The sequence below is a fragment of the Triturus cristatus genome, chromosome 1_2 (genome assembly GCF_964204655.1).
Source record: "Triturus cristatus chromosome 1_2, aTriCri1.1, whole genome shotgun sequence".
In the NCBI taxonomy this organism is placed as follows: Eukaryota; Metazoa; Chordata; class Amphibia; order Caudata; family Salamandridae; genus Triturus; species Triturus cristatus.
The window spans coordinates 65,720,279-65,745,609 of record NC_140580.1 but is presented as its reverse complement, the minus strand read 5'-3'; the positions used below and the strand labels follow the sequence as shown (position 1 = coordinate 65,745,609).

The 25,331-nt window shown below is 44.3% G+C and overlaps 1 protein-coding gene across 1 annotated transcript in view; it reads left to right on the top strand.

Annotated features, from left to right (window-relative positions):
* Positions 1–24,383, top strand: part of LHPP (phospholysine phosphohistidine inorganic pyrophosphate phosphatase) — a 210,223-nt gene extending 185,840 nt beyond the window's left edge. The window contains exons 5-7 of the mRNA XM_085601586.1: positions 2,616–2,708; positions 12,644–12,735; positions 22,125–24,383. Coding sequence (XP_085457712.1) covers positions 2,616–2,708; positions 12,644–12,735; positions 22,125–22,221 — 282 coding nt within the window. The 3' untranslated portion in view covers positions 22,222–24,383. The remainder of the gene's footprint in view (positions 1–2,615; positions 2,709–12,643; positions 12,736–22,124) is intronic.
* The last annotated feature ends 948 nt before the right edge of the window (positions 24,384–25,331 follow it).

The following is a 25,331-nucleotide window of genomic DNA, read 5'->3' as shown; positions in this document are numbered from 1 at the left end:
ACTCCATGGTTGCCACTACTGCTCGTAAAAGAGCCAACAACCAAGCAACTGGCGATACCCCACCTCCTGAAAAGGAGAATAAGCATATTGACGCAGCAGGGAAAAGAGTAGCAGCACAGGCAGCTAATCACTGGCACATTGCCTATTCCCAGGCCCTTCTAGCTAGTCACAAGTCATGGGCTCCATTCCATATGCTCATAGACTTTTGGCCAACCAGTCTCAGGTCATCAGGACAGGAATTTAAGACTTAGATGTAATTTAGGTAACCCGGATGATACACATGAGGGACTGACCTCAAAGCTGCTCACTTGTAGTTTGTGACACCTCTCTAATATTTGTGCTACCACCCCTGAGTTGTTGTAGGATGCTTTAAAGTAGGCATCGCAAGGGTGGGGGGCGGTGCCCTTGCCCATGATGGAGCCTTGAAGGGGTGTATAACTCACATAGGAGAGCAAGTGTGTGTATGTGTGCACGCATGCTGACTCATGTAACAAGGACCACTGTGTTTGTTTGTTCCTTGCAAGAGTCTGGATGTTAGCCGACCTTCTGTACGGTCATGGGGTTGTCAATGGTTGCATTTCGCCCTGCTAGTAAGTACATGACAATGTGTAAATAAACACCAGAGTATGGCACTCCTATTGTTTATGTAACTGGATATTTTCCCAGTGTGATGCTCACATGGCGAGCTCCAGCACCCTTGTCCTTAAACCAAAGAAATTCAAAAAAACAAAAACCTATAACCATTCTTTCTCAGGAATCGCCCCAAGAATCTGGAACTCATTTCCAACGGAAATGAGACTGATTCCATCAACAGTGTCCTTCAAAAAGGAAATGAAAGTGCTACTGATGAACACTTGCCTATCCTGAAGTCCAATGGGGGCCTGAGTCACCGCATCTTGTATCACGCTGATGACTCTCTCGCCTTCTCCTACTGACTGACTATTTCTTTTTGCCCACTATTTAAGTCGCTATGTATCTATTGCTATTTTTCGACTACCATGTCGTCATGTAACTATTGTTATTTGTCTATTGCTATGATTCTTCCACGATTGCCCCTCCCTCATATGTGTTGCATCCCTCTGTAAAGCGCTATGATACCCTCTAGGGTCTTGCTCGCGCTATACAAAACTTTACCAATAAGGGACACTAAAGCTACAATCAGATAGCTCGGATTTCAAACCAGTGGAAGGAATGGCAACATTGGGGTTTCCAGAATCAGGTCGCATTCTGGGAAAGTCGAAGTTGCAAGACAGTCTATCCCCTGGGACAGTGGAGGTTATATGGCAGTGTGAGGCAATAGAAAAAGGATACTTAGACACATTTATGCTCATTTAGGTAGGTGCCGGACGTGCAGTCAAAGTTGCCATTTCTTCGAAACAACCTTGGAATGTTACAACCGTGGATACCACTGCCTGGGAGTAGAGTCTAAGCGAGGTTCGCTGAATAATGACATCTTAAAGTGAAACTGAAGCATCAATAGTCAAAACACACCCCATTGTTTTTCCTTACTTAATATAAAGGTTTTATCATGATTGGTGGTACTCCAGTCAAATAGCTACATGCTGATGCTCAGCAGGTGCGGCCCCTAAATTGGCTTACAGAATTGTCACACACTTGCCAGGTCCACCAATATAGGTTTGGGTTCAAAGAGTTGTATAGTGTTTGAAACGCTATTCTGTCTCAACATTTGCACAAGCACAAACTCTACCCAGCACAACCACATGTTTCTGTGGGATTTTGTACATTTATACCACGTGCACCCTAACCACTTCCATCACACTTGGGAAGGTATTCTAGACAAAGAGGAATATCTGGGACCACACCAGTGTGTGCTCTTGAGTAGGTAAAAGATGTGGGAACTGCAGCGGTCAATCTTTTAAAAGCTACAGACCAGACCTGCAGCCTCTTTCTATCCTACCAAACAATTTCTGCTGTGCTTAACATCTGGGCAAGCACTCTCTGCCATGCCATTCCCCTGGCCGTGCAACTTCTGCTGCCATACGAACATCACTCGTGGGCAGAGAGCTGTACTCTGCTCCCAGGTGACCACATTTGAATGCAGGCTGGTTTCCACCAGAGCAGTTCTTGTCTCAGTGCCGCCTCAGTATGTGTGCAAAAGGTATTTCCCACATACAATGTAATTTATGTGCAGTGCACAACAGCACAGATATATGTTGGTAATGGTTCTCATGGAGTATTTCCAATGCAGTACAACCACAGACGGGCCAGAAGACACTGCAATGCAATTTGTAATATTTCTAAGACTGAGTTTACAGTACCACGGCTGCTGACATTTTTAATTGGCTGAAATGTTCTGGCACGTGCAGTGTATTTTTAGACTTGTGCTATATCATGATAGGCAGGAGACATTGCCCCTTGTTTTTTGTTTTTTGTTTTTTCATTTCTCACGAATGTGGCAGATTGATGATGTGTGAGATATTGATGAACAGATCCTGAATTTGGACAAATCAGTGTGTGGGTGATTGGGTGAGATATCTTATCGTTTTCACAAGTACTGTATAAATAACTGACCTGTCTTGCTGTTTGCTCGTTGGAGTATACTTCTGTTTGAGTTCTCATGGTCACATTTCTTTTCTTTCATTCCATGCCCTCAGTACGCATGTGACATCGAAGCGGAGGTGGTTGGGAAGCCATCAAGAATGTTTTTCCTCTCTGCGTTGGCAGACATGGGAGTGGAGCCTCATCAGGTGAGTTGGGTTGAGAGTTTTAAAATATTTATAAACAATTTTTCCTACATTCTAGGGTTCTCATTCTGGAGAGTGTGGATGTTTGTTTGGTGGACGGCACAAGACTTAAAATCCAACAAGACATAGGCGGTTAACGGTCTGATAAGGATTGATAGCGATTTGCTGTTTCAAATGCAGTTCTAAGCAACGTTAACGAAAATTACTCTGCTGCACTGATGAGAACGTATGTACTTTTGGTCTCTCAGAACTGTGCAGTCTGGGTGGGGATGGGACGTACACCTGTCCATAGTTGACTCGTAGAACGACACTGTTGTATCATGACTCACCTGCACTATAATTGTTTTTGCACCGCGCTTTGGCGGGTCCTTTCCACGTCATTTGGGAACTTTGGCGGCCATCTTAGAGCAGTATAGGACTGCTAGACTGCGGGAGGCGACAGCGGATTGGTCGGGGGAGCGTCACAAGGACGCTTGACCCCTTTTAAGGAGGGCAAATCTGAGGGTCAAGCCTTGCTGGTGGAGTGACTGACTCCCTGGAGCGGTCAGAGCGCGCTGCGCTATTTGCTGCTTTTTTCGCTGGTTGAGAGGCGTTTTAAACACTGTCCTTGTTGCTATATTTAATTTGAGGTTGCTTTGCCTTTTCCCCTGTTTTTAAAATCGGCCCACTCACCTGCACTATAATTGTTTTTGCACCGCGCTTTTGCGGGTCCTTTCCACGTCATTTGGGAACTTTGGCGGCCATCTTAGAGCAGTATAGGACTGCTAGACTGCGGGAGGCGACAGCGGATTGGTCGGGGGAGCATCACAAGGATGCTTGACCCCTTTTAAGGAGGCCATGCGGACGCGCAGCGGTTACGCGCAGCGGGTACGCCGGAGCACCGCCGGAGTCACGCCAGAGTCGTGCCCGTCCGGGCCCAGCCGGGCTCAGGGCCAGACCTCTTGGCAAAAGCACATGCCATAAGGATTACTTACTCTGGCGAGGATCTCCTTTCTTTGCGCCCCCCTAAAGATGTATTATGTAAGTACATGCACTCATGTGTCAAACCGTTTCTGGGTTGTAGGAGTTGTCAGTCAACTGAGTCAGGAAAGCGTAGGAATGACCTAGCTATGGCACTCCTGAATTGTAGATCTCTTCCTAGCAATTCTTTAGAGATTAACTTTCTGATACAGGACCTGAACTTAGATGTCCTGTTTTTGACTGAAACTTGGATTACAACGAGTGCTGGAGCTGACATAGTCCAAGCTCTCCCCCCCAGGCTTCCTTGTATACCATCTGGATAGACCGGTGGGGCGAGGGGGCGGCTTTGCCATTATCTATAGAGACAGTTTTGTGTGTAGGGCGCAGCCCGGAGGAGTTCTAGACTGTGAGAGCTGTCAGTTCTCTCTGCGGATTTCATCTACGCTGTCGGTGGCAGGTCTATTGGTCTACTGCCCCCCAGGGTGTGTGGGTAACTTCGTGAGTTCGCTGATGGAGACTGCTATGCCTTTAGCTGCCTCCACAGCCAACTTTCTAGCGTTAGGAGACTTCAACCTCCATTTTAACGATCCCGATGATCTTACAGCGGTAGACCTGTTGAGCGATTTTAAAGCCTTTGAGCTGAATCTCTCCAACTTGGGAGCTACGCATGTTAAGGGTCATTTGTTGGATCCTATCTTTTCTAACATGCCCTTTCTTAAAACCATGTCTCCTTTGCCCCTTCCGTGGTCAGATCATTTTCTGGTGCCTTTTACCTGGCATATTAAGCGGGCTACGATCCCTCTCCCAAAGGCTCATTCTTTGGAGAGAGCCTGGTCTAGGCTGTCGGCTGACAGCTGGGCTAATGTTTTGGAAGGCTTGCGCCCTTCGTATGTTGCGGACCCGGTATGCGCAGATGCAAATATCAACCAGTGGCTGACCAGCTCTCTTGATGTTATCATTCCTAGGAAAAGAATGTTAATAAGGGAGAAGAGGGCGGTTTCGGCTCTATGGTATACGCCCGACTTGAGATCACTCAGGAGGGGCTGTAAGAGGCTGGAGAGGGCATGGAGAAAGGAGGGGGTAGAGGCGAGGCGAAAGGATTATCGCACGGCAATGAGGGCGTATAAAGCTGCTCTTCGTCTTGCGAAGGCCCAATTTTTTGAGGAGAGAATATATAGTTCTGCTAATTCCTCCAGAGAAACTTTTAAGGTGGTAAATGAACTTCTTAAAGTTCCCGAGCCGTTGGCAACCCTTGATAGCCCTGGCGAGAAATGTAAGGAGCTTGCAAACTATTTTAATATGAAAATAGTTAATATTCTTAGCACCCTTCCACAGGTTGCCCGAACCACACTTATAGATAACCAATCTCGAGGTGCCCATGGTTACCTGGATACTTTCGGGCCAGTTTCAGTGGATGAAGTTCGCAACGAGTTGGGTTCGTTGAAAAGTGGTTCTCCTAGGGACTCGGTCCCTATGAGATTTTTGAAATTGGTAGCAACTACCATCGCAGCCCCAGTTGCGGACCTTATCAATGCCTCCTTTGTGCAGGGTTTGGTACCATCGAGCTGGAAAAGGGCAGTGGTAAAGGCTTTGTTGAAAAAACCGAATCTAGATTCGTCTGATTTGGAAAATTTCAGGCCTATTTGCCTCCTCCCTGGTCTTAGTAAGATTGCCGAAAGACTAGCGAACCGGCAGCTGTCATACTTCCTGGAGGCGAATGGCTTGTTACGAGGTTCCCAAACCGGCTTCCGGCTAGGGCAGGGCACTGACACTGACACTGCTCTTCTGGCAGTCGTTGAGGAAGCGAGGAGCATTTTAGATTCGGGAGGGTCAGTGGCAGTGATCCTCCTGGACCTCAGTGCTGCTTTCGACATGGTGAACCATCAAGTGTTGATCCAACGGCTGGCAGATATAGGGGTGGCAGGTGAGGCATTGAAGTGGCTCAAGTCATTTCTTTGCGACCGGACGTATCAGGTCTGGGAAGGTGGCGAACGTTCGGCCTCCACCCCCCTCCATTGTGGCGTGCCTCAGGGCTCCTCTCTGAGCCCCACATTATTTAATGTATACATGGCCCCCCTGGAAGATGTGGTGGCCCCATTTGGCATTAAGATCGTCAGCTATACCGACGACACGCAGTTGGTGGTCACCCTATCCCAACTGGTGGAGAATCCCGACTCGCTGCATTCCTGCATGTCTAAGGTTCACACCTGGATGTGCGATTCAGCGTTGAAGCTGAATGGTTCAAAGACCGAACTAATTCTGCTCGGACGCAAAACCCCCTCTCTTCCTCTGTCCAGCTGGCCCAGTTGCATGAGAGCTTTGCCGAGCCCTAAAGAAGAGATTAAAAGTTTGGGTTTTTGGCTGGAACGTGACCTGTCCTTTAGGACTCAGGCAAAAAAAACGGCAGGAGTGTGCTTTAGTCTTCTCCGTGCAGCTCGGAAAGTTCTCCCCCTGTTACCTTGGCCGTCTAGGAAACTACTTGTTCAGGGGCTTATTGTATCTAGATTAGACTACAGTAATATCATCTTTTTAGGTGCCCCTGAAGTCACGTTTAATAAACTTCAGCAAGTACAAAATGGTGCGGCTAGGCTTCTTATGAATACACCTAGGACGCAATCAGCCAGACCTGCTCTGATAGCCTTGCACTGGCTTCCGGTGCGCGAAAGGGTCAAATTTGAGGCTCTTTGTACTGCGCACAAAATTCTTCAGGGGAAGGGACCTCCTATCCTGCAGAATTTGTCTGTGCCTTATAAAGCTAACAGGGCCCTTCGTTCGGACTAAAAACATCTTCTTCAAGTTCCTAGAGTTAGAAGGGCTCGGGCCGGGGGGCGGAGATATTCAGTTAATATAGCCATCCTGTGGAACAATCTTCCCCTGTGTTTGCGCACAGAGACGTGTTTCTTACGTTTCCGGAAACCTCTGAAAACTTATCTCTTTCCGGCTTAAAGCGGTCGAACTGTCAGCTTCTTTTTGTTGGTCACTCTGGAGAAAGCACTGGGATGCCCGAGGGGTAACTATGCGCTATATAAATCTTCCATTCATTCATTCATTCCATTCACATTGTATGTTGAAGGGAAACAAATTATGAGCAGCATTGGCTATGGCTATGAGTGCTGAGGGATGAATGGCCTTAAGTGGATGGAAGCGGTGGTCTTTGCTGGGCTGGGCCCAAGGGACAGCAGGAAGTAGCTGGGTACAGGTTGGGGCTTTGGGGAACGAAGATCCTCTCATGTAACAATTTCTTTTTCGGCAGTTGTGTATGGAACAAAGTGATAATTTTGATATCTGATGATCCATGTAGAAAACATAGTAAATAAGTCATTGCCGTACTGGGAACTAATGTGTTAAGATCTGGAAGGAGTGGAAACTGACTTTGGGACTGTTAACGGACTACTATGTACATTTGATAACTATGCCTATAATGTTTAGGAATTCTAAATTAAGATTGGAAAACATGTAGGGAAGTGTTTCCTGACCTCTTTCAAGCGACCTGAATAGACACATTAAATGTGGTAGGTCAGGAAGCTACTACAACATTTTCAAAACACTCTACAAGTTGGCCCACTTCTAATGAGAACAAGCATTAAAAATGCAATAGGTCTCGCCTTTCATTAAGTTAAAGCCATATGCTTTGCTATACAATACCATTAGAAAAGCAAATGGCTTTAACTTAATCAAAGGCGAGACCTATTGCATTTTCAATGCTTGTTCTGTATATGCCGGCCACCGCTTGGTTGCCTGTTGTTAGGTTGATGCGCTGTGCAACTAAGAACCCACGTCTAGGCAGCAGGGGAAACCGAGGGAAGTCGTCTTTTGTGCTCAATTTGTTTAAAAAAAACAAATAAGTGTGAGGGGCTACAGTGTATCTCAAGAGCCCACCACTGCTGCTGCCGAATGCCAGGGTTGCCGGTTACCAAGGCTGCCTGCCTAGTCTATTTCCACCACATACCTCTCTTCCAACACCCTACTTCATCGCTCCATGGCTCCATCTGGAAGGTTCTAACTTTGTCACATTTCTTCTTTTGTCTTTTTTTCCTCTCTTTGTCTTGCTCTGGGTCAAAGTTTGATATGAAAAATAAGTGCCTTGGCCCAACCGGCACTTATTTTTCTGCTGCCCTTTCCAATGAGCAAATTCCCACTAGCTTGCCCAGACTTATTTTAAAGACATACGAAAAGCAGTAGGCCTCAATGTGCCTGCTCTTTCCTCTTAATGACTGCCGCCGACTGACTGCCTGTACAAGCCCGGACATTTTATTGTGTGGCAGAGGCAGGGCTTTAAGTGGGCCTGGTCCTGCCGGTGCTTAGCACCGCACCGGCAGTTCTAAAAAGCAGTTGCAGAGATTGGTCCCTATCAGGCTCTCCATTTTTGACCTTACCCTCAGGATGAAAAAAGAAAATCAACTCTGCATCAGTACCATCCTTCACTGCCTTTGATGTAACTTCAAAGAGCCTCGCTTTAGTTCTTTCACAGTCCCATTTCAGAACTGCAGCATTTTCAATATTATATACAACTAAGCCATAGTTGTTGCTTATTTATCTTATGCGGATAATAACCAATGACAAAGCCAATAGTGCTGGCTTGTAGGTGTAATGTAACGTGGTGTATTATATATGTGGATGCAATGACAGAAGCAGCAGCATTTTAGTCGGGCGGCACACTATGCAAAGCACATGTTTTTAGCTTAGGCGATTTTAAGCCATGCCCTTAATTACATTGACCAAGCCCCTTTGAGAGACCCCCCCCCCCCCCCCAGTTTTTTCACCCCACTTTAGCCCCTGGGCACAGGCGAATCTCAGTGGTGATATCATCCGCATGGCGCTTGGATCAAATTATGCGGCAGTAGCACATTAACGGTTTATGTAAATTTGGAGCTATTTGAGGTAGCAAAAAAACCCTTATTTGTTAAAATCTGTAAATTATGATGATAATGGATTATGTGACGTGCTGCAAATCTATAATTATGCGGAAAACATCCTGGCCAAAGAATAGCATCATTTGAGTGCCCTGCTTTCAGGTATCTGAGTAACTTCAGGGTTTGCGAGGGCACAATTGAGACCTCTGGAGCTGAGGCTGAAGGCAGTGTGAGTTTTCTCTATGCTTGTCAGTGGGTCATAAGAAGGACCACTGGATTTATGTGATTCTGTGGCCGGTGCCATTTTTTGCATAATTATGTATTTGCAACATTTGCCACACAAACCATCTTCTACTGCATAATCTGCAGATGTTATAAAAGAAAGAATTTGTTTCTAACTCAAACAAATCATAAGTTACAAAAAATGTGGCGACGTAGTCACGTGCAATGGAAACCCCTTCGCAAAGGTTAGCTGGTCATCTTTCAGTTGCCTATTTCTGTATTTGGTTGTTAAACTGGTACTAATAAGGTGAAATCTTTACTCAGATAGTAGTAGCGTGTAAAAAGTACAAAATAATGAAGTAATACTATCCAAAAATGTGATAAATCATGTCACATAATTTGACCTTTATTGCAGCGTTGTTTGGTGCTCCCTTGCCGCATAATTCCACTGGCCCCGGTCATAAGTTGTTGAAACAACACATGGTCACCCAATCCTCAGCCGCTTTACAGATGTCTGGTCACGTATGGGCCAATTGTATTGCGTGTCTTTTTGAGTACCCGTTCAGAGCATATGGCTGCGCAGAAAACTGAAGTGGAAATGAGGATGTAAAATGCACCATTTTAGCTATTTTTATTTTTCACAATCTTTTCTGGGGAGGGACTCTCTCAGCCCTCTTTTTAGACAATACGTGCTTGCTCGCTGTAAACCGAAGTGGAAATGAGGATGTAAAATGCACCATTTTAGCTATTTTTGTTTTTCACAATCTTTTCTGGGGAGGGACTCTCTCGGCCCTCTTTTTAGACAATACGTGCTTGCTCGCTATAGTTCAACTTGAGCTACATACAAGCACTGTGTGGGTTAAGTGTTTGAAGAAGAGTGGCCTGTGCCAGTGGGGGAGTGGGCAGTGCCACTCCCTGCACTTGTTTTTTTTAATTTTTATTTTGCTTTTACGTATTAAGCAGTGTACTAGCAATGCCCTGGAAGCAGAAATCTGGCTACGTTGTGGGAGTCACAGGAATTAATTTAATTGTGATGTTGCTCCCAGATGCAGACATCGGACAGCACCTGTTTCTCAAAGATGCTGAAATCTAACAGTAACGATTGCCCACACATTCAGAAATATGACTCTATAAAGTTTCGTAGAAATGCTGACATGGAACTGTTCGATTGCGAGGGGTTACGGGAGTTGAACTGCACTAACACCCGTAGTTGCCGCGGAATCGCACATGGTGCCAGTGCTTGTCAAATAATCCCCGATTTCCAGCACTCTATAGTCTCCAAACATTTCGCGACGGACGTAGGGGCGTTCTATTTGGGATTCCTTTCACGCTATACTGAACTCCATACAATTACGTGACTATATTTTTGCCAAAATAAAGAACCTTCCTCGATGAAAAGTAAAAAAAACCTTTACGGGGCTATTGTGTAGCATTAAATAATCAAAATCATAAATCCTTGACCCCCCCAAAAAACTCTGATTTATAATACTTTAAAAAATGTTCGATCTGTCTAGAAGAAAACGTTCCCTGCGTGTGTACCTAGGTCTTTTCGGAGATAAAAAAAATAAAGATTTGGATTCTCTGAAGCCAGCTCAGTTGCCATGGCTTTTCAGGCGCAGGACGATGGCTAACATCGTGGGAATATGAGTGTCACAAAATGTTTAATATAAAAAGACAGCTCGGCGCGAGCTCCAAGGTCTTTGGAAATCTGCAGGCTGGATGAAAGGAAGCGCCTTGTAGGGGGCATGCTGCCATCCGAGCCAAGCACAACTGACCCTTGTTTCGCAAGGCCTGCCGCGCGCTTCTGAAGACGTGCTTGTGCGCGAGAAACAACCAGGCGCTTGTTTTAATCTGCAGTCATGTTTTTTAATCTCTCTGCACAGAAGCGTTCTCTCCAAATAGCCCTTCCAAAAACTCCTAAAACAAGCATTATTTAAGAGGAAAGTTGGATGTGGAATGTCTCGGCGCAAGCTTTCTCCAGTAAGACAAGCTCGTGCCGGAGAATGGGGATCTCTTATCTTTATGGGGCCATGTGTTTAAACACATGGCCCCATAAAGATAAGAAAGTGCTTCATGACAGCCGTGAAGCAGGCCACCAAGTCCAAAGGGAGGCAACCAAAACACCTAATTTCCAATGGCAGGCCAATGTTTAACATAAACGGTGACGCCGGCCAATGGGAATGAGGGGCGGGGCTTAAAGCCCTCTTCTGAAAATCCTCTCCTACAAATTCTCTCGCGGGGCAGAGCAGGGCTCTGCCCTGCAACGCACGCGAGACCTAAAAATAAAGTGGGATATTGAATCTGTCAATTACTACAATGCAACATTGATCTAACTGAAGGCAGTGTGTGACATAGTCATCAATAGTGACAAGACTCAGGATAGGAGCAGAAATAAAACAGGTTGTAAACAAAGAGTCCCTCAAAACAAACATTGGCATATGCTATGAGCGCACCTTCGGCTTGGGTCCATGAGACGAAGACACAAACACCTTACCAGCAATCAGGTTGCATATCCTGAAAAGGAACAGGGAACTCTGGATGGTTCATAAGTTGTAGATGAGGAGCAACTCTTTTATACTAAGTGCTTTACATCACCACTGACACTCTGATTCTGCTCACCTCAGATACCTGTTTTTATAGCAGAATATTTAAGCACATAATAAGCTTAATGCCATCCAAGCCAAGCAAGAAAAGTGCAATTTTTTGGCAATGTGTTTAAGTTAAGGATTAGTAAGTACTATCCATGCCGAGCCCAAACAAATAGTAAATGTATTTTACTGCTCCAGGCACCGTACAACAGCTTTGGATCGATAAAATGCCATCCAAGCCAACCTGGAATAAGTAAAAGCAGCTCCAAATACATGCGCTGCACTCTTCTTAGAGCTCGTCAGAGAAGCATAGCTTTGTCCAGACACAAGAAAGTACTCAGTATAAATGCCATTTCAGGCTCAGTCACACATACATTAAGCAAAATATGGATAGGGAACTCTGTGTATTTTCCAAGTTTTAGGTGAAGAGCAGCTCCTTTTATATGTCGCACTCCACAACACCACCAATACTTGCTACCTCTATGCAGGCATACAGTCAGTTCAACAAATGCACAGAGTAACCCCCAAAACACTATTAGGTTCAAGGGAGTGGGAATTAGAACATCAATATATCACAAACATTGTGAGTCCAGTGTACAGCTAGGGTCAACTTGTATGGGTTCTTCAGGGCAGCCCTGTAGCATAGCCCTATAACCTACCAATAGACAAATCCCTCCCTTCCTCTGGTTGTCCACGTCCAGAATCCCTCCTGGGGGTAGACTGTGGTACCATCGGGCTGTGACACAGCCAGGTCCCAGCATAAACCGTGTCACTGCCTAATCACCTTCACACATGCAATTGTGCATCCATCATCTTTCTTTACTGCCTCTAATAGCCCTCTATCTCTTTGGGATTCATGTGAATACTGCTAAAGCACAGACTTTATCAAGAGTCCGTTCAGTGATGTACAAAGAACAAGAGAAATACAATAATGCATTCTAATAGGAGGAGGAGGAGAGGAGAGCAGATGTCAGAGTCCTTATGGGATGTGAGGAGGTGAGTTTTAACTGGGAAGAGTTGGTTCTAGAGTATGTGGATTAAGAGTTCTAGAGGAGTTGTACATCAGTATCCTAACTGGTTTAGTTACATTCTGATATAGGATTTCTGTCCCACAACCTGCTTATCACTGTTCATGCTATACCCTTTCAAGTTCTGTAATGACTGTGCTCCATTTCTCTCCGGGGAGAGAGTGGAAACAGCCTCACATTACCCTTTGTGAGGATATAAGGTTGGTATTTTAAGGGTGTCAAGGTCTGTGTGCCCGTTTCCTCTCTCCTACTCAAAAATATCATCCTATTTTCTCTTCCATTGATAGGCCCTCATGATTGGTGATGACATTGTTAATGATGTGGGAGGAGCCCAGCAGTGCGGCATGAGAGCGCTGCAGGTGCGCACTGGAAAGTACAGGTGAGTTCTGCCCTCCTATGCCGGGAAGCTTTTGGGTCTAATGTGGTGCCCTCTTTCGTACTCCTGCTTCCCAAGTCACCTTCACTTTTTAATTCAGCCCTCCCTAGTTCTCCCAGAAAAATCACACCCTTCAGGTTGAGCCTGCCAGAATATAGTTATCTACCAAAAAATGTAGGAAGAAGAGACGGTAAAGGGGTGCTCATTTGCAGTTAAACAAGCAATAACACAATATATATTTTGTAAATATGGTATCTTTATAATTTTTACAAATATATTTGATTCTAGATTGTGGGGCTGTATTGGCCCTCTGGTCATGTGACCAGCACCATGACATTCCTGGCTGCACTCTGTACCTTTTGACCTTCACTTGACACATTTAGCGTCAACCTTGTGTATGAGCAGCTCCTTTGTTCCATTCACCGTTACCCGTCCGAACCTGGTATCAACAACTAGTCAAAAGTTGGCTCAACTGCATGATCCTGGACACACCCAACACCATGAGATTCAAGCTGGATGCCAACGATGCCCTTGAGAAACACATCACTAAGAAAAAAAGAAGCTGGTCCCAGCTCTCTCTACTACAAAAAGTGAAACAATTTCTTACAGAAAATGTATTCTAGAATTGCCTTTCGAAGAGTCGTGCTCTCATATTGGATGGTGGAAACACCTTGCTTCACAACCTCCCAGACTCTACACTGGCATTCTACCCACCATAGCACGCCTCTTCAAGAGCCAAAGACATATGACCACATTATCCCCAGTCCTTATGGAACTCGACCACCCACCCAAGCTTCAAAACCAGGAGCATCCTCTACAAACCTATCACAAGAGGCACTCTCACCTATTTGGCCAACAAGCTCACCACTTTAGTGGCTCTCGGAACACCTGCAGCCGAATCACCATCAGATTGATGGCAAAGAAGTGCACAAATTACATAACAAGGCAGCAGGCCTTCTCAGGCTGTGCACCCAGGGTCTAAAACGTCTTCCCTGTATCCATCGGGACCGCTACAACTCTTATCCAGCTTAGGAAAGTGCTGAACACACACCTCTTCAAAAAACATTACATCAATATGCAGTAAGAGCCAACTTCCAGTCGCAAAACCCCGCTACCCATCCATTCACTCATTGGCAGTAGATTTGCCTTTGACCCATCACAGCACTTCTCTGCCTTTCAACTAGGTTTGTGCTGTTTAAATACCATATACAGACACAGATACCGTACCACATGTAGCAACACAGCACATTTGTACCGTTCCCACATTGTACAGAACCTGTGAATCTGGAACATTAGTCGGCAACCCAGTCCATTAAAAAGAAACTCTGCCGTATAAAGCAATTTAAAAACATATTTTTCCAATTTGTGTCAATTTTTCCACCTTAATAGCTCTAATAATCCCTATACCCATTTCCGTTGATTGCAGAGTTTTTGATCCAATATCATTAAGCAAAGTAATGTTTTTTGCCCGGTTACAAGCTCAGTCAAGCAATCATGTTTACAATGTCAATCCTCTCCCAAAAATAATACACTATGGGACACAAATAGGTATGTGGTGTAGAGCATGGTATAGAGCTGCAGCTTTCCAGCAACAATCATTATCATACAGTTTGGAGAATGGCCCCTTCTGCAGGATCACCCCCAAACCTTTTGCCTTCCTCCTCCTACTTTTTGCTTTATTGATTTTTGTTGACCTTAGGACTCTCAGCACTATACCGCTGCTAACCAGTGCTAAAGTGCATGTCCTCTCTCCCTAAAACATGATAACATTGGCTTAACCCCAACTGGCATATTTAATTTACTTACAAGTCCCTAGTAAAGTGCATTACATGTGCCCAGGACCTGTAAATTAAATACCTGAAACACTTAATGTGCCACCCACTTAACAAGCCTTTTAACCATGCCTCAGGCCTACCATTGCATAGCCTGTGTATGCAGTCACACTGCCATTTTGACCTGGCAAAATAAACCCTTTTGCCAGGCCCAAATCATCCTCTTTTATACACATAAATCACCCCTAAGGTAGGCCCTGGACAACCCAGAGGGCAGGGTGCTATGTAGTTAAATGGCAGGGCTAGTACTTTTAAGTTTTGCATGTCCTGTTAGTGAAAAACTCTCAAATTCATTTTTCACTGCAGCAAGGCCTATCCATCTAATAAGATAACATTGAGATTACTTTATTGCATTCTAACAGTGGAATTCCCAATTAGGAAGAGAGAAACCCTTCAAGTCTGTTGTCTCTGGAATCACAATTTAAAATCCAAACTTATTGTGAAGTCCGATTTTAAATTGCAATTCTGAAATATAGTTGACATTTTCTTACTTTAGCAATTTGGTGCCTGCTGCCTGTCTCTGATCACATTTCTGGGGTGGCTGACAGCTGGGCTTTGTTTATTCCCCCTAAACAGACACACACAGTGGGAGTTTAGGTGTGACTGGATGGGCCAATTTGGCAGGAAGGAAGGGAGAGCCAGACACAGCCTCACATATGCCTGAATAGGATGTGTCCTGTCCCCACACAAATGGCTGTATACCCTCCTGTAGCGAGGCTATAGCCAGGGCAGGAAGGGAGGACCTCTGTTAACTTCAGAGGCATGTCTTTGAAGTCTTTTCCAGTTCAAAGGCACCACTTGGTATAATTACCGGACCTCAGACACCACCACTTCAGTACGCTTTTGAACCTGTGGATACTATGCCAGGGAGAAGGACCGCTGTGCTGCTGAAAGGACGGTCACTCTGCTGGACTGCTACTTTGCCTGACTCCTGCTTCGCTGTTCTGACATGCTGCCTTCTGCCCTCTTGATTGTGTAAGATGGACCAAACCTGCATCTCTGAGCCCAGAACCCAGAGTGACTCCAGGGGCTAGTTGGCTGGCCTCATGATCTGAAGCCTCAGGGACATAACAGGCTTCAGCAACTTTGCATCTGCACCTGGACTCTGCTATCTGTGCTTCTACCCCACCAAGTGGTGCCACCTCACCCCAGTCCTGGACCCTTGGAGTTGGGCCTAAGGTTCTTACCAGCAGAACCGACGCATCTTCTCTGCTGAGAGGGACATCATGGGGCAAACCAAAGCATCACTGCTATTAATTGGATTGGACCCGGCGCAGAAGGTCCGCAGCGCCCTTCGCATCTTCAGTACCAGTGCATTGCTGATGGCATGTCACATTCCCTACCAAAGTCCTCGCATCCCTCATTGATGGCAATTGACAGCGACACCAGCCTCCTCTTGCAGCCTCACAGCTCAGCAGAACTGACGCATCGCCCTAGCTGTGCACCACATCTTCCATGGCCAGACTTCGCATCGCAAGCCCCCGGCGACTGGATCCTTAACGATGACGCACAGGCCCTCACAAAGCAGTCTTGCGCATCTCGGAACCGATGCACCACTTCGACTGCTTGACGCTCCTGCCTGGATCCACGTAAACCTCCCTCGGATCCACGTAAACCTCCTCAACAGGATTTAAGGTACTTTGTTCAGTGGGCTTTACCCGGTCCCTGTAGCCGGCCCACACTCCATCGCGGTCAGCCGGAACTTGTGACTCTGTCCCGGTCTGGCACGACCAAATATCCCTTGTTGGCGCTTTGTGCTTTTTGATGCTATTTTAACTTAAATCTTTAGAATTCAATATCCCTGGTTTCCCTGATTGGATTTTTGTCTTTTTGGTCTTGAAAATATACTTTCTTTTTCTAACTGTTATAGGATCTTTTTGTGCAGTATTTTCACTGTTTCTTTTGTTTAAAGTGTTGCACAAATACTTTACATATTGCCTTTAAATTAAGCCTGACTGCTCAGTGCCAAGCGGCCAGAGGTTAATTTGGGGGTTGCTGGATCCTTACCCTGACTAGGATTGTGGTTACTGCCTGACCAGGCCTCACACCCCAGTCAACCAGGAACCCAATTTCTAACAATACAGATGTAATTCATGAATATTTTGCTGAAGACTACCATGAATTCCACAGTGTTTTTTGCTGTATGAATTTGAGGTTAGCGACTGGACCCGTATAACATAAAGTAACCAGGGGTGTGTGGCACCCTGGGGCACTTTGGAATTACAGAAGGGAATGCAGACACTTGCAGCGCTTCTTCTATAATACAGATAGTGCCGGGGCACATGTATTGCCGGTGCTATCCTAAAGGTGGCATTCCTTCATTTGTGTGGGGGTGTGGCACTATGATAATGAAGGAAAAACACTTTGCCTATGTGCCTGGGCCGTATTATGGATATGGGCAAAGTGGCCATCAGAAGGCATACTGGTTGTGTGCCACAAGAGTTGGCAATCAGTCAGTGACCACCCCCTCCCTGCCAAGGTTAACCTCTGCAAGGGAGGAAAGGTGGTCCCATGGACACCCAAGCCTCCCCCGCTGATGGGTGCTGTTCCTTACTGCACCTGCCTGCAAGAGAGGATCTCTGTTCTCCTTTAGGTGAAGGTCAGGTGCCTCCTGCCATAGGAACTACCGTTGAAAAAGCTGCTGACATTCACTAATGTCATCCATGAGTTTGCATCTGCAATGGGGGCAGCACATTATCTGTAATAGGGCGCACTGTTCTGTTTGTTCCCGGCAGGCCCTTTTGAAGGTGCGCAATGGCACAAACTGGGATAGTTTGTCCTTTTTAGAACCAGTTTAGGGCAGTGCGGACAATGCCACTACACCAGACGCCAAGCTCGGGGGTGCCATTTGTTCTCATAAATTCGGCACCGTTCACATCACCTAAAAGCCTGCTTTCTGCACTGTTGTCCCTCTTTTATTTTCACAACGTTGGTCCTCATGGAAGTAAAAGAGGGACTACGGTGTTGACGCCATCCTGGATGGCTATTATTGACAGCCCGCGCTCCACACTGCCGTGCATTCTCAGAAGACCTGCCTCATCGGAGCCGTTCAAGAGACAAATAAAAGCTATGCTCCTTTCCGTTATTAGATAGCACTTGCTCACAAAGTGAGCTCCGCTCTAGGCAGTGCTTGAAAACTCCTCCTAAGCTCTCTGTTCACTATCCTTATTTGCACGTCTGCAGCGCTGGGAGGCCTCACGGTAGACATGCGCTATATAAATGTTAAATTCATTCATTCATTCATTCAGTTCGGGCATGTTAAATGTCCCATCAGAGATTTTTACATGACATCCAACTGGTTCTTTTTTAACACCATTTAAAAAATTTGCACTTGAAAGTCAACTCGAAACAAGCTACATAGAAAGTAACATTTTACTTGCAGGTTTCTGATTTGCTGCATGTTGTAAAATTATAAACCTGTGCTTCAAAGTTACATAAAACAGGAAGATTGCAATTTCATAATAGCAACAAAAAAAGTAACTTTTTTCTGTTTTGATCAATGGCGTGCAAGGTTGACATCAAGTTTTGCCTCCCTTACTTTAAAAAGCATTTCAATGAAAGCGACCTCCCAAATGCCAATAGAAGTTTGCGTCCTGAAATTTATTTCTGCTATCGACAGTAGAATACAAAATATCCATCATAAAAATCGACAGAAACGATAGATCCTTACTAATGAATATCTAATGCCCTTGTCACACTTAAAGTTGGAGACACATGGCTCATTGTTGATATTAATGATATTAACACATTTTTTAATTAATCAGAGGTGAGTAGGCAGTGTTGCAATCCGCGCTGGTTACCAAATAAGTGTGGCAGAAGCACTGTGACTATGCAAGTCATTATTGTAAAATTGTTTTATACACATCATATGAAAGCCTGCAGAAAATGGTCAAAAATATTCGGTGTTTAAGAAACAACAGGTACTTTCAACATATATATTTTAGTATTATGCAATCAGACTGCATCTAGTGCAAATATTTTTTGAGTCCTTTAAAAGGGCACAATCCAGTACTCCGCTGATAGCACCCTTACATTTAAGTCTTAAAATTAATAACTTGTCACCAAGAAGCTTCATGTGACTCCATAAGTTAAATCATATAGTGGTTCGCAAGGGGAGAGGAGTTGGCCTAACAGCTAGGGCGCCCGACCTCAAATCTGGGGAACAGGGTGCGAGTCTCGGCAAGGACGTGCAACATCCTGTGATTCTGGGCAAATCACTTAATCTCCTCGTGCCTAACAAAACAAGCATTGGCATAGCCAATAGGTCTCGCCTTTGGGAATTTATAAGTGTTTAGCCATGCAACAGTTGCATAACTAAACACTTATAAGGTCCCAAAGGCAAGACCTATTGTGTATGCCAAGCGGCCGTGCGGCCGCGAAAGTGAAAGTAATCGCGGTAAAAGCGGCGCCCGCGCACATGCACCGTGGCTCTAGGCTGGCCTGGTAGCACTTTTTGGAGCCCTCTCAATAAGTCTCGCCAGACCAGCGCATGCGCTGGGTTAGGCGAGACCTAAAAATGAATGTGTCCTCATGTAGCGCAACTGGTGCTCGTATAAAGCGACCTGATACCCGATACCTTCGAGTCAAGTTCGCACTATATTGAACTCCATCAAAAAAAAAAAAAAGCAGGACTAAGATTTGCTTATTAACCAATTGCGCACATTTACATTTATTCGGGTCGCGGGCACCCTGGGGAGGTTTGTTTTTCCTTATGCTCTGTGGCCCTCCCTTGGCTTCTCAGCAAAGGAGACCCTCCTCCTTTCCTTTTCAGTTGGAGGTATTTCAAGGTCGGCATCAACCGCCTAGGGGACAAAGTTCTTTAACATAAAGTACGGGAACTGTTTTTATAAAATGTAAAAAGCGTGGTCACATCATTCCTCAAAGATCCTGCCCACTTCGACCTCTGTGATAATGTTGCAGTGAGCTCTGCTCTCAGCAGATTGCTTCAGGTAGGAGGCTTATTATGATCTTTGCTGCACAGTCTCTGCCTCTGTGTCAATCTCACACCTTCTGCATGGGCCCTCCTACTGGCTGTGTGTCTCACACCTTACTACACAGTATCTCTCATTCGAAAGTCCCAGTGTGCATCAGCGGTTAGTGCTTGAAGTTTATCTTGTATTGCTATGTAAAAGGATGTGAGACATTATGCTCCATTTTAGTAAAGGATCTGTGAAGCAGGGGTACGTATGTGGTATTTAAGTAGTATAAGCCTAGCTAAAAGTAAGCGGAGCACTGTACTGGTCATAGGCAAGCATTCAGTCAATGCAGGGCTGCCTTTAGGGTGGTGTGACTGGTGCAGCCGCACCTGGCACTGAGCTCAAAGGGGGGCACTGCATTTAGAATTAACTTATGGGTTTAACAGCACCTGCTGCAGAGTTCCTTGTGTGTCCAGCAGCTTTCAGGCAACAATAAAAATGTCAAAAATAACTCTGGTAATTAATATACATGCTGGAAAGATCTATTGGCATTTTTGACTCCTCATAAAGTAGCACATAGGGTCCATATGCCTGCTGCAAAGAACGTGTACCATGCAGACCACAGAAATGTATTTTATGCGGATAGCTCAGTGGTTTACTTCTTTTGTCACAGAGATCCTTTTGTTACTTGTAGTTCATAAGGTACATTCCTAATATAGCACAGTGGCCTATGGAGTGTCATCAAAGAGCTACACGCAAACTACATAATGTAAGTTAGAATGTTATGTTTTCCCCCCCAGTCTTTCATTATCCTAATGTTGCTGAAAAGGGTTTGTTTGGGTAGAATACATTCTTGTTACTGAAGCCAACCTCAACCATTGAGTTACATTTTAAATCCTGTGTTTGTGCTTTTCCAGACCAAACGCTTTTAAAATATACTGCCTACTAGAGTGGATGACATGATTCCTACCCTTTGTAATCCTCATTGTGATATGCAATATTTACTATAGACTAATTTACACATGTATGATTCATTGTCTCTGTATAATATGTGTGTGATGTAAAGTGCTCTGACACCCTATGCTAGTATGACCAGTGCTATAAAACAATTTAAATGTATGTGAGAGAATTGTGAGACTTGATTATCAATGTGCTGTATCGTACTGCTGGTCTTGCACTTTCTTTTGATCTAAATTCAATAAAATTGTTTATAAAAAAATGTATGTGAGAGAGGGGCTATGGAGAGATGAGCGGCACTGCTGCAGGGTGGTAGTGAGAGATCTGTGGAGCAGGGGGGTCACTGGTGGGGGCACGCAAAAAAGACTCTTGCTCTGGCCGCCACTAGTGCTAAAGCCGTCCCGCTCCATAATACCGCCATTGGACAAACTCTGTTTACTCACAAACAATTTTGTATCCACACATCAAACTCAAGATTACCTCACCAATTTCCAGTCCCAAATCCACATAAGGTTTGTCATAGGGAAAGTTATATTTACTATAGAATACCATGTTCTTGTAAATATCTGAGGCAAAGAGTAAGATGGTTATAATTTTTTGATGAAGGGAGAACTGATGGAAGGAGGGGATCCTCCAGGCCTGCCATCTCTCATCAAACAGATGATTCTAATCATGGCAGTCAGATCAATTAAATGCCTGCTTTATTCCACATTGAGGATTTATGTTAACGTTTTCAACTACTGTTATTCCAGATTACGTTGTCCACGTACAACCTCAAACCCTAAATACATCACAGTAAAATATCTACAAGTAAGTTTAGTGTTCATAATTCGGAAGTACGTTGGGCTTGTCAAAGATGGTTTGCTGGTTTCTGTCAATGCCAGAGGCTGCAAAACCTTAATATGAAGAATTTAGGGATTAAGTGTGATAATCCCTAAATTTTCTTCCATAGAAAAAGGGAACTAATTGTGAAAAGGGAAATACTGCTTTAACTGAGAAAAGTAGGTTGTTTGTTTGATGTCAAGCAATAAGGCAAAAAACTCGGAAGTAGCACAGCCTTTTGGATTTTAGGCTTTGGCAGCTCCTTGGGAAAAGTCCCAGCAGAGCAGAGATAAAATTCCATAAACTTACAGCCTGTTTACCAACAATATCAGCTCAGTTTAGTCGCCCAGCACTTAGTCTGCCCACTAGGGGCCCAACATTTTAACAACAAAGATCATAGTACAGATCTGGAAGCATTTCACATATCACTGAGACAGTGTATGAGACGGAGTCACGATTTCTATTATTTAATGTTTGTTGTGCATGCTGCTTGGGCTGTAATCAACCAAGTTGAAAAGTGATGAGACATAAAGGACAAGAAAGCAATGCTGCATGCAGGAAGCAATCCAGCTGGTGGGGGCAGTAGCCTAGTCAGTGTCCTCCGAGTACCGGTTGGCATATATTAGAAATGTTGCATTTCTCCCATAACTGACCCAGTAAGCCTGAATTCAGTTTTTGTATTAACTATGTGGATTTAAATACTGCCTGCCAAGTTGGCATATCAGGTGAAACAGGAGCTCTAGGGCACACTTCATACAATGTATCCTAGATTGAACTGGTTGATTTTATGGCGTATACTGTGATGTCATTAATAATCTGTGGAGTTAACCCCAGATTGTCACCTTTGTTCATTTTGTCTCTTCAGACCCTCTGATGAGCATCACCCTGAGGTGACAGCAGATGGTTATGTGAATAATCTGGCGGAAGCTGTGGATGTCATTCTTCAGCGGATAAAGCAGTGAGAATCTGGCCAAACAAAAGGAATCGGATCTGCATTGAGAGGTCTTTTAAGAACATTGAAAGCAAAGACATTCTAAGAATTCTGAATTTGAACTCTCTAAGCCTCAACAGATTCATTTAAAGAACCAACCATTGTTATGATGCACCTCTGACAGAACCAACCTGTGGTACACGGCAGCACATAAAGAGCTAAACATTCTTACAGAACAACCATGAATCAATACACCTCTGAGAGAAACAACTCTATACCCTGCACGCTCTTTGCAGCACAAAACATACGGTCCAGCACATCTTTCCTTATATAAACTAACCCATGGTACAGCAAATCACTCACACAAACACCACTTCATCCATCACCTCATGAACTGTTGAAGAACCAGACCTTGATCCATTGTATACAAACAACCTTTCACCCTAGTAGAACCAAGCATGGGCAGAGCACCTCTGTGATAGAACTGACTCTGAACCTATCGTATTTCTTACAGCATTAGTCTTCCAACAAGACCACCTCTTCCAGAACAAACCTTGGTTCCAGCACACATCTAACAGAACTCTTTCACCTGTTATGCATTTTTTGCAACCAATCCTCTACCAAGCACTCATCTTACAGAACCAACCATTGTTCCAGCCCATATCTAACAGAGGTTGCCTTTCCCTCATCGTACCTCTTTCAGGACTAAGTCCGAGCCAAGAGTACCTTTTTCAGCACCAACTCAAGTCCCAGCATATTTTAAAAAATACATTTTCTTACAGAAGTAATCCATGGTCCAGAAATTCACTTACACCTACAACACCTCATATATAAATCTGTGACCCTGCAGACCTCTTTCAGAAGCAGCCTTAAACCAGTACTTATCTTAGACAAACAGACCCCTGCCTGGACACCTCTTGCTGAAACAACCCCTCACCAGGCAGGTCTTAATAACCAACATTTTGGCACGCACCGCTTCTTAAGAAACAACTAGAGTGCACCCCTGAGAGTTAACCCCTGGCCTTATACATCTCTAACAAACTGGCCCTTAACCCATTATACATCTTTAAAAAAAAACTAACCCATCGTCCAGCACTCACTTCTCAGAACCAAGACTTGATTTGCATACATCTTATAGACATCTTATAGAACCATTTGTTGACCTACAACACCTCATTCATAGTAAATACCTCATTCAAAGTGAATACTTGACCTAGCATAGAGAATACATTATAGACACTTACTACAATGCATTTTTTACAGAACCTATCTACCATCCAGAGAACCTAGTAACACAACTAACCCTCAGTAAGGGACACCTTACAGAACTGATGTAGTGGAGCCTCTCTTTCAGATGTTTTTTAAATGATATTTAACTATATTACTCAATGATCATTTATCTTTTAGGGTCTGCCCACAACAGGCACATAGATCAATGTGAAAACAAGAAATACGTGTCAATTTCTAACCAAGTCTCTGTTTTATAGCAGAAAAAGGTTTCATCAATCTCACAATATCTCACATCTTAGAATTCATTCAGCAAAGTCGAATTGGATTTGTAGTCAATAAATACTTGAATTTAAAAAAAGCATTTCAATGTGTCATAAGCTGTAAAATGAGGAAGAAGCACTGGGTGTGAATTTGATAAGTCTGTGTAGGAACATAGAACACGGATTTAATAAAGTGTTTTAGGGAATTAGGATGTGAATGTAGGAGAATGTGAATAATAAGGTTAATGAATGTAGGACAATGTGCAGAAGACCGTGGTTGAGGATTTATTACCATGTCTGAAGACAGTAGGAAACGGGTTCAGTAAAATGCATGTACATAGCATAGTCTGTAGATAACGTAGTGTGTGAGAAGCATATAATTTAGATTTTCTGCAGTTTGTAAGAAGCACGCAACATGAGGCATGTGGATTTTGGATTTAGTATTTGGTGATGACCATGGGGGTGGATTTTGTACAGATTTTGTAGAATAGAGGACATAGATGTTGGGCCAAAGTTAGAGTTTGGTAGGCGGTAGTCTTTCCATCAGAGTGGCAAAGGACATTACATCCACCCCTCTGACAGACTGCCACCTTCCAAATTTAGAGATCACTGCAGGCCCAATGGTTATCTCCGTACCTTCAGACAAACCACGATCACCCCAAAGTATGTTTTAGAAAATCAAATAAATATTGACCTCCCGACATCCCTGGGTTTCGTTGGTCATTATTGTTTTTTCTGTCTGTGACTTCCAGTGTTTTTTTGATCGTTGGAGTAAGTTTTCTGATGGCAGTGCCAACGGGGGCAATGCTGTTGGAAAACTGACAGTCTGTCCGGTACGCTATCATGTTTGTCTGGTGGAAGGCCACCATCGGTTTGATGGCTTTCAACCAAGCATTTTTTGTTTTTAAAAAACAAATTCCCAATGTGACCAAGTAATACGCTTTCCACCAAACCCTCAGTCCGCCCTGCTCAGTTCTGAGTCAGGTGAACCATCAGTTTACAATAACCGTTCCATTTGGCTCCACTGTCAGAAACCATAATCAGATGGACTAAGGGCCATCAGAGCATGTACTCCGATGGAGTAGGGGTCATCAGATTCTCACCTTATTTTGGGATGACGATGCAATGGCTTGTTTTTCTGCCCGTCACTACCAGGAAAAATCCTGGCAGTTACAGACAGATAAAAAGTATGATCCCTCACACCCAGGGAAAAAGACTCCCTGTGCGGTAGAGGTCACTATTTATTTGTTTTTCAGAAACAAACACAGTTTTTGATGTTTGTTTTTGAGTAAACAAACTAGCGCCAGCCGTCTATCACAATGTTTCTACCCTGACTGCACTTCCTTTGAAGGTACAGAGGCCACAGCTAGGCCAGCAGTCTTTTCGGGTGGCAGAAGTAATGTCCTCGATCATCCTGACTGACGGACTACCACTCTCCAGAATCTAAATAAGGCCCCTAGTCTATTATAAGGGTTCTAGTTAGTTATGCTATTTCTATTTCATGTAATGCAATTTTCTATGTTTTTAGGTTGAAGCCTAGCAGAAAGAACAGCTTTCTGACTTGCTAATGACATCTTGGGGCATGTGGAGTGCTTCCCTAGGAATGCATTCCACTCATTGCTTCCTATTGGCTTTGTGGTTTGTAACTCAC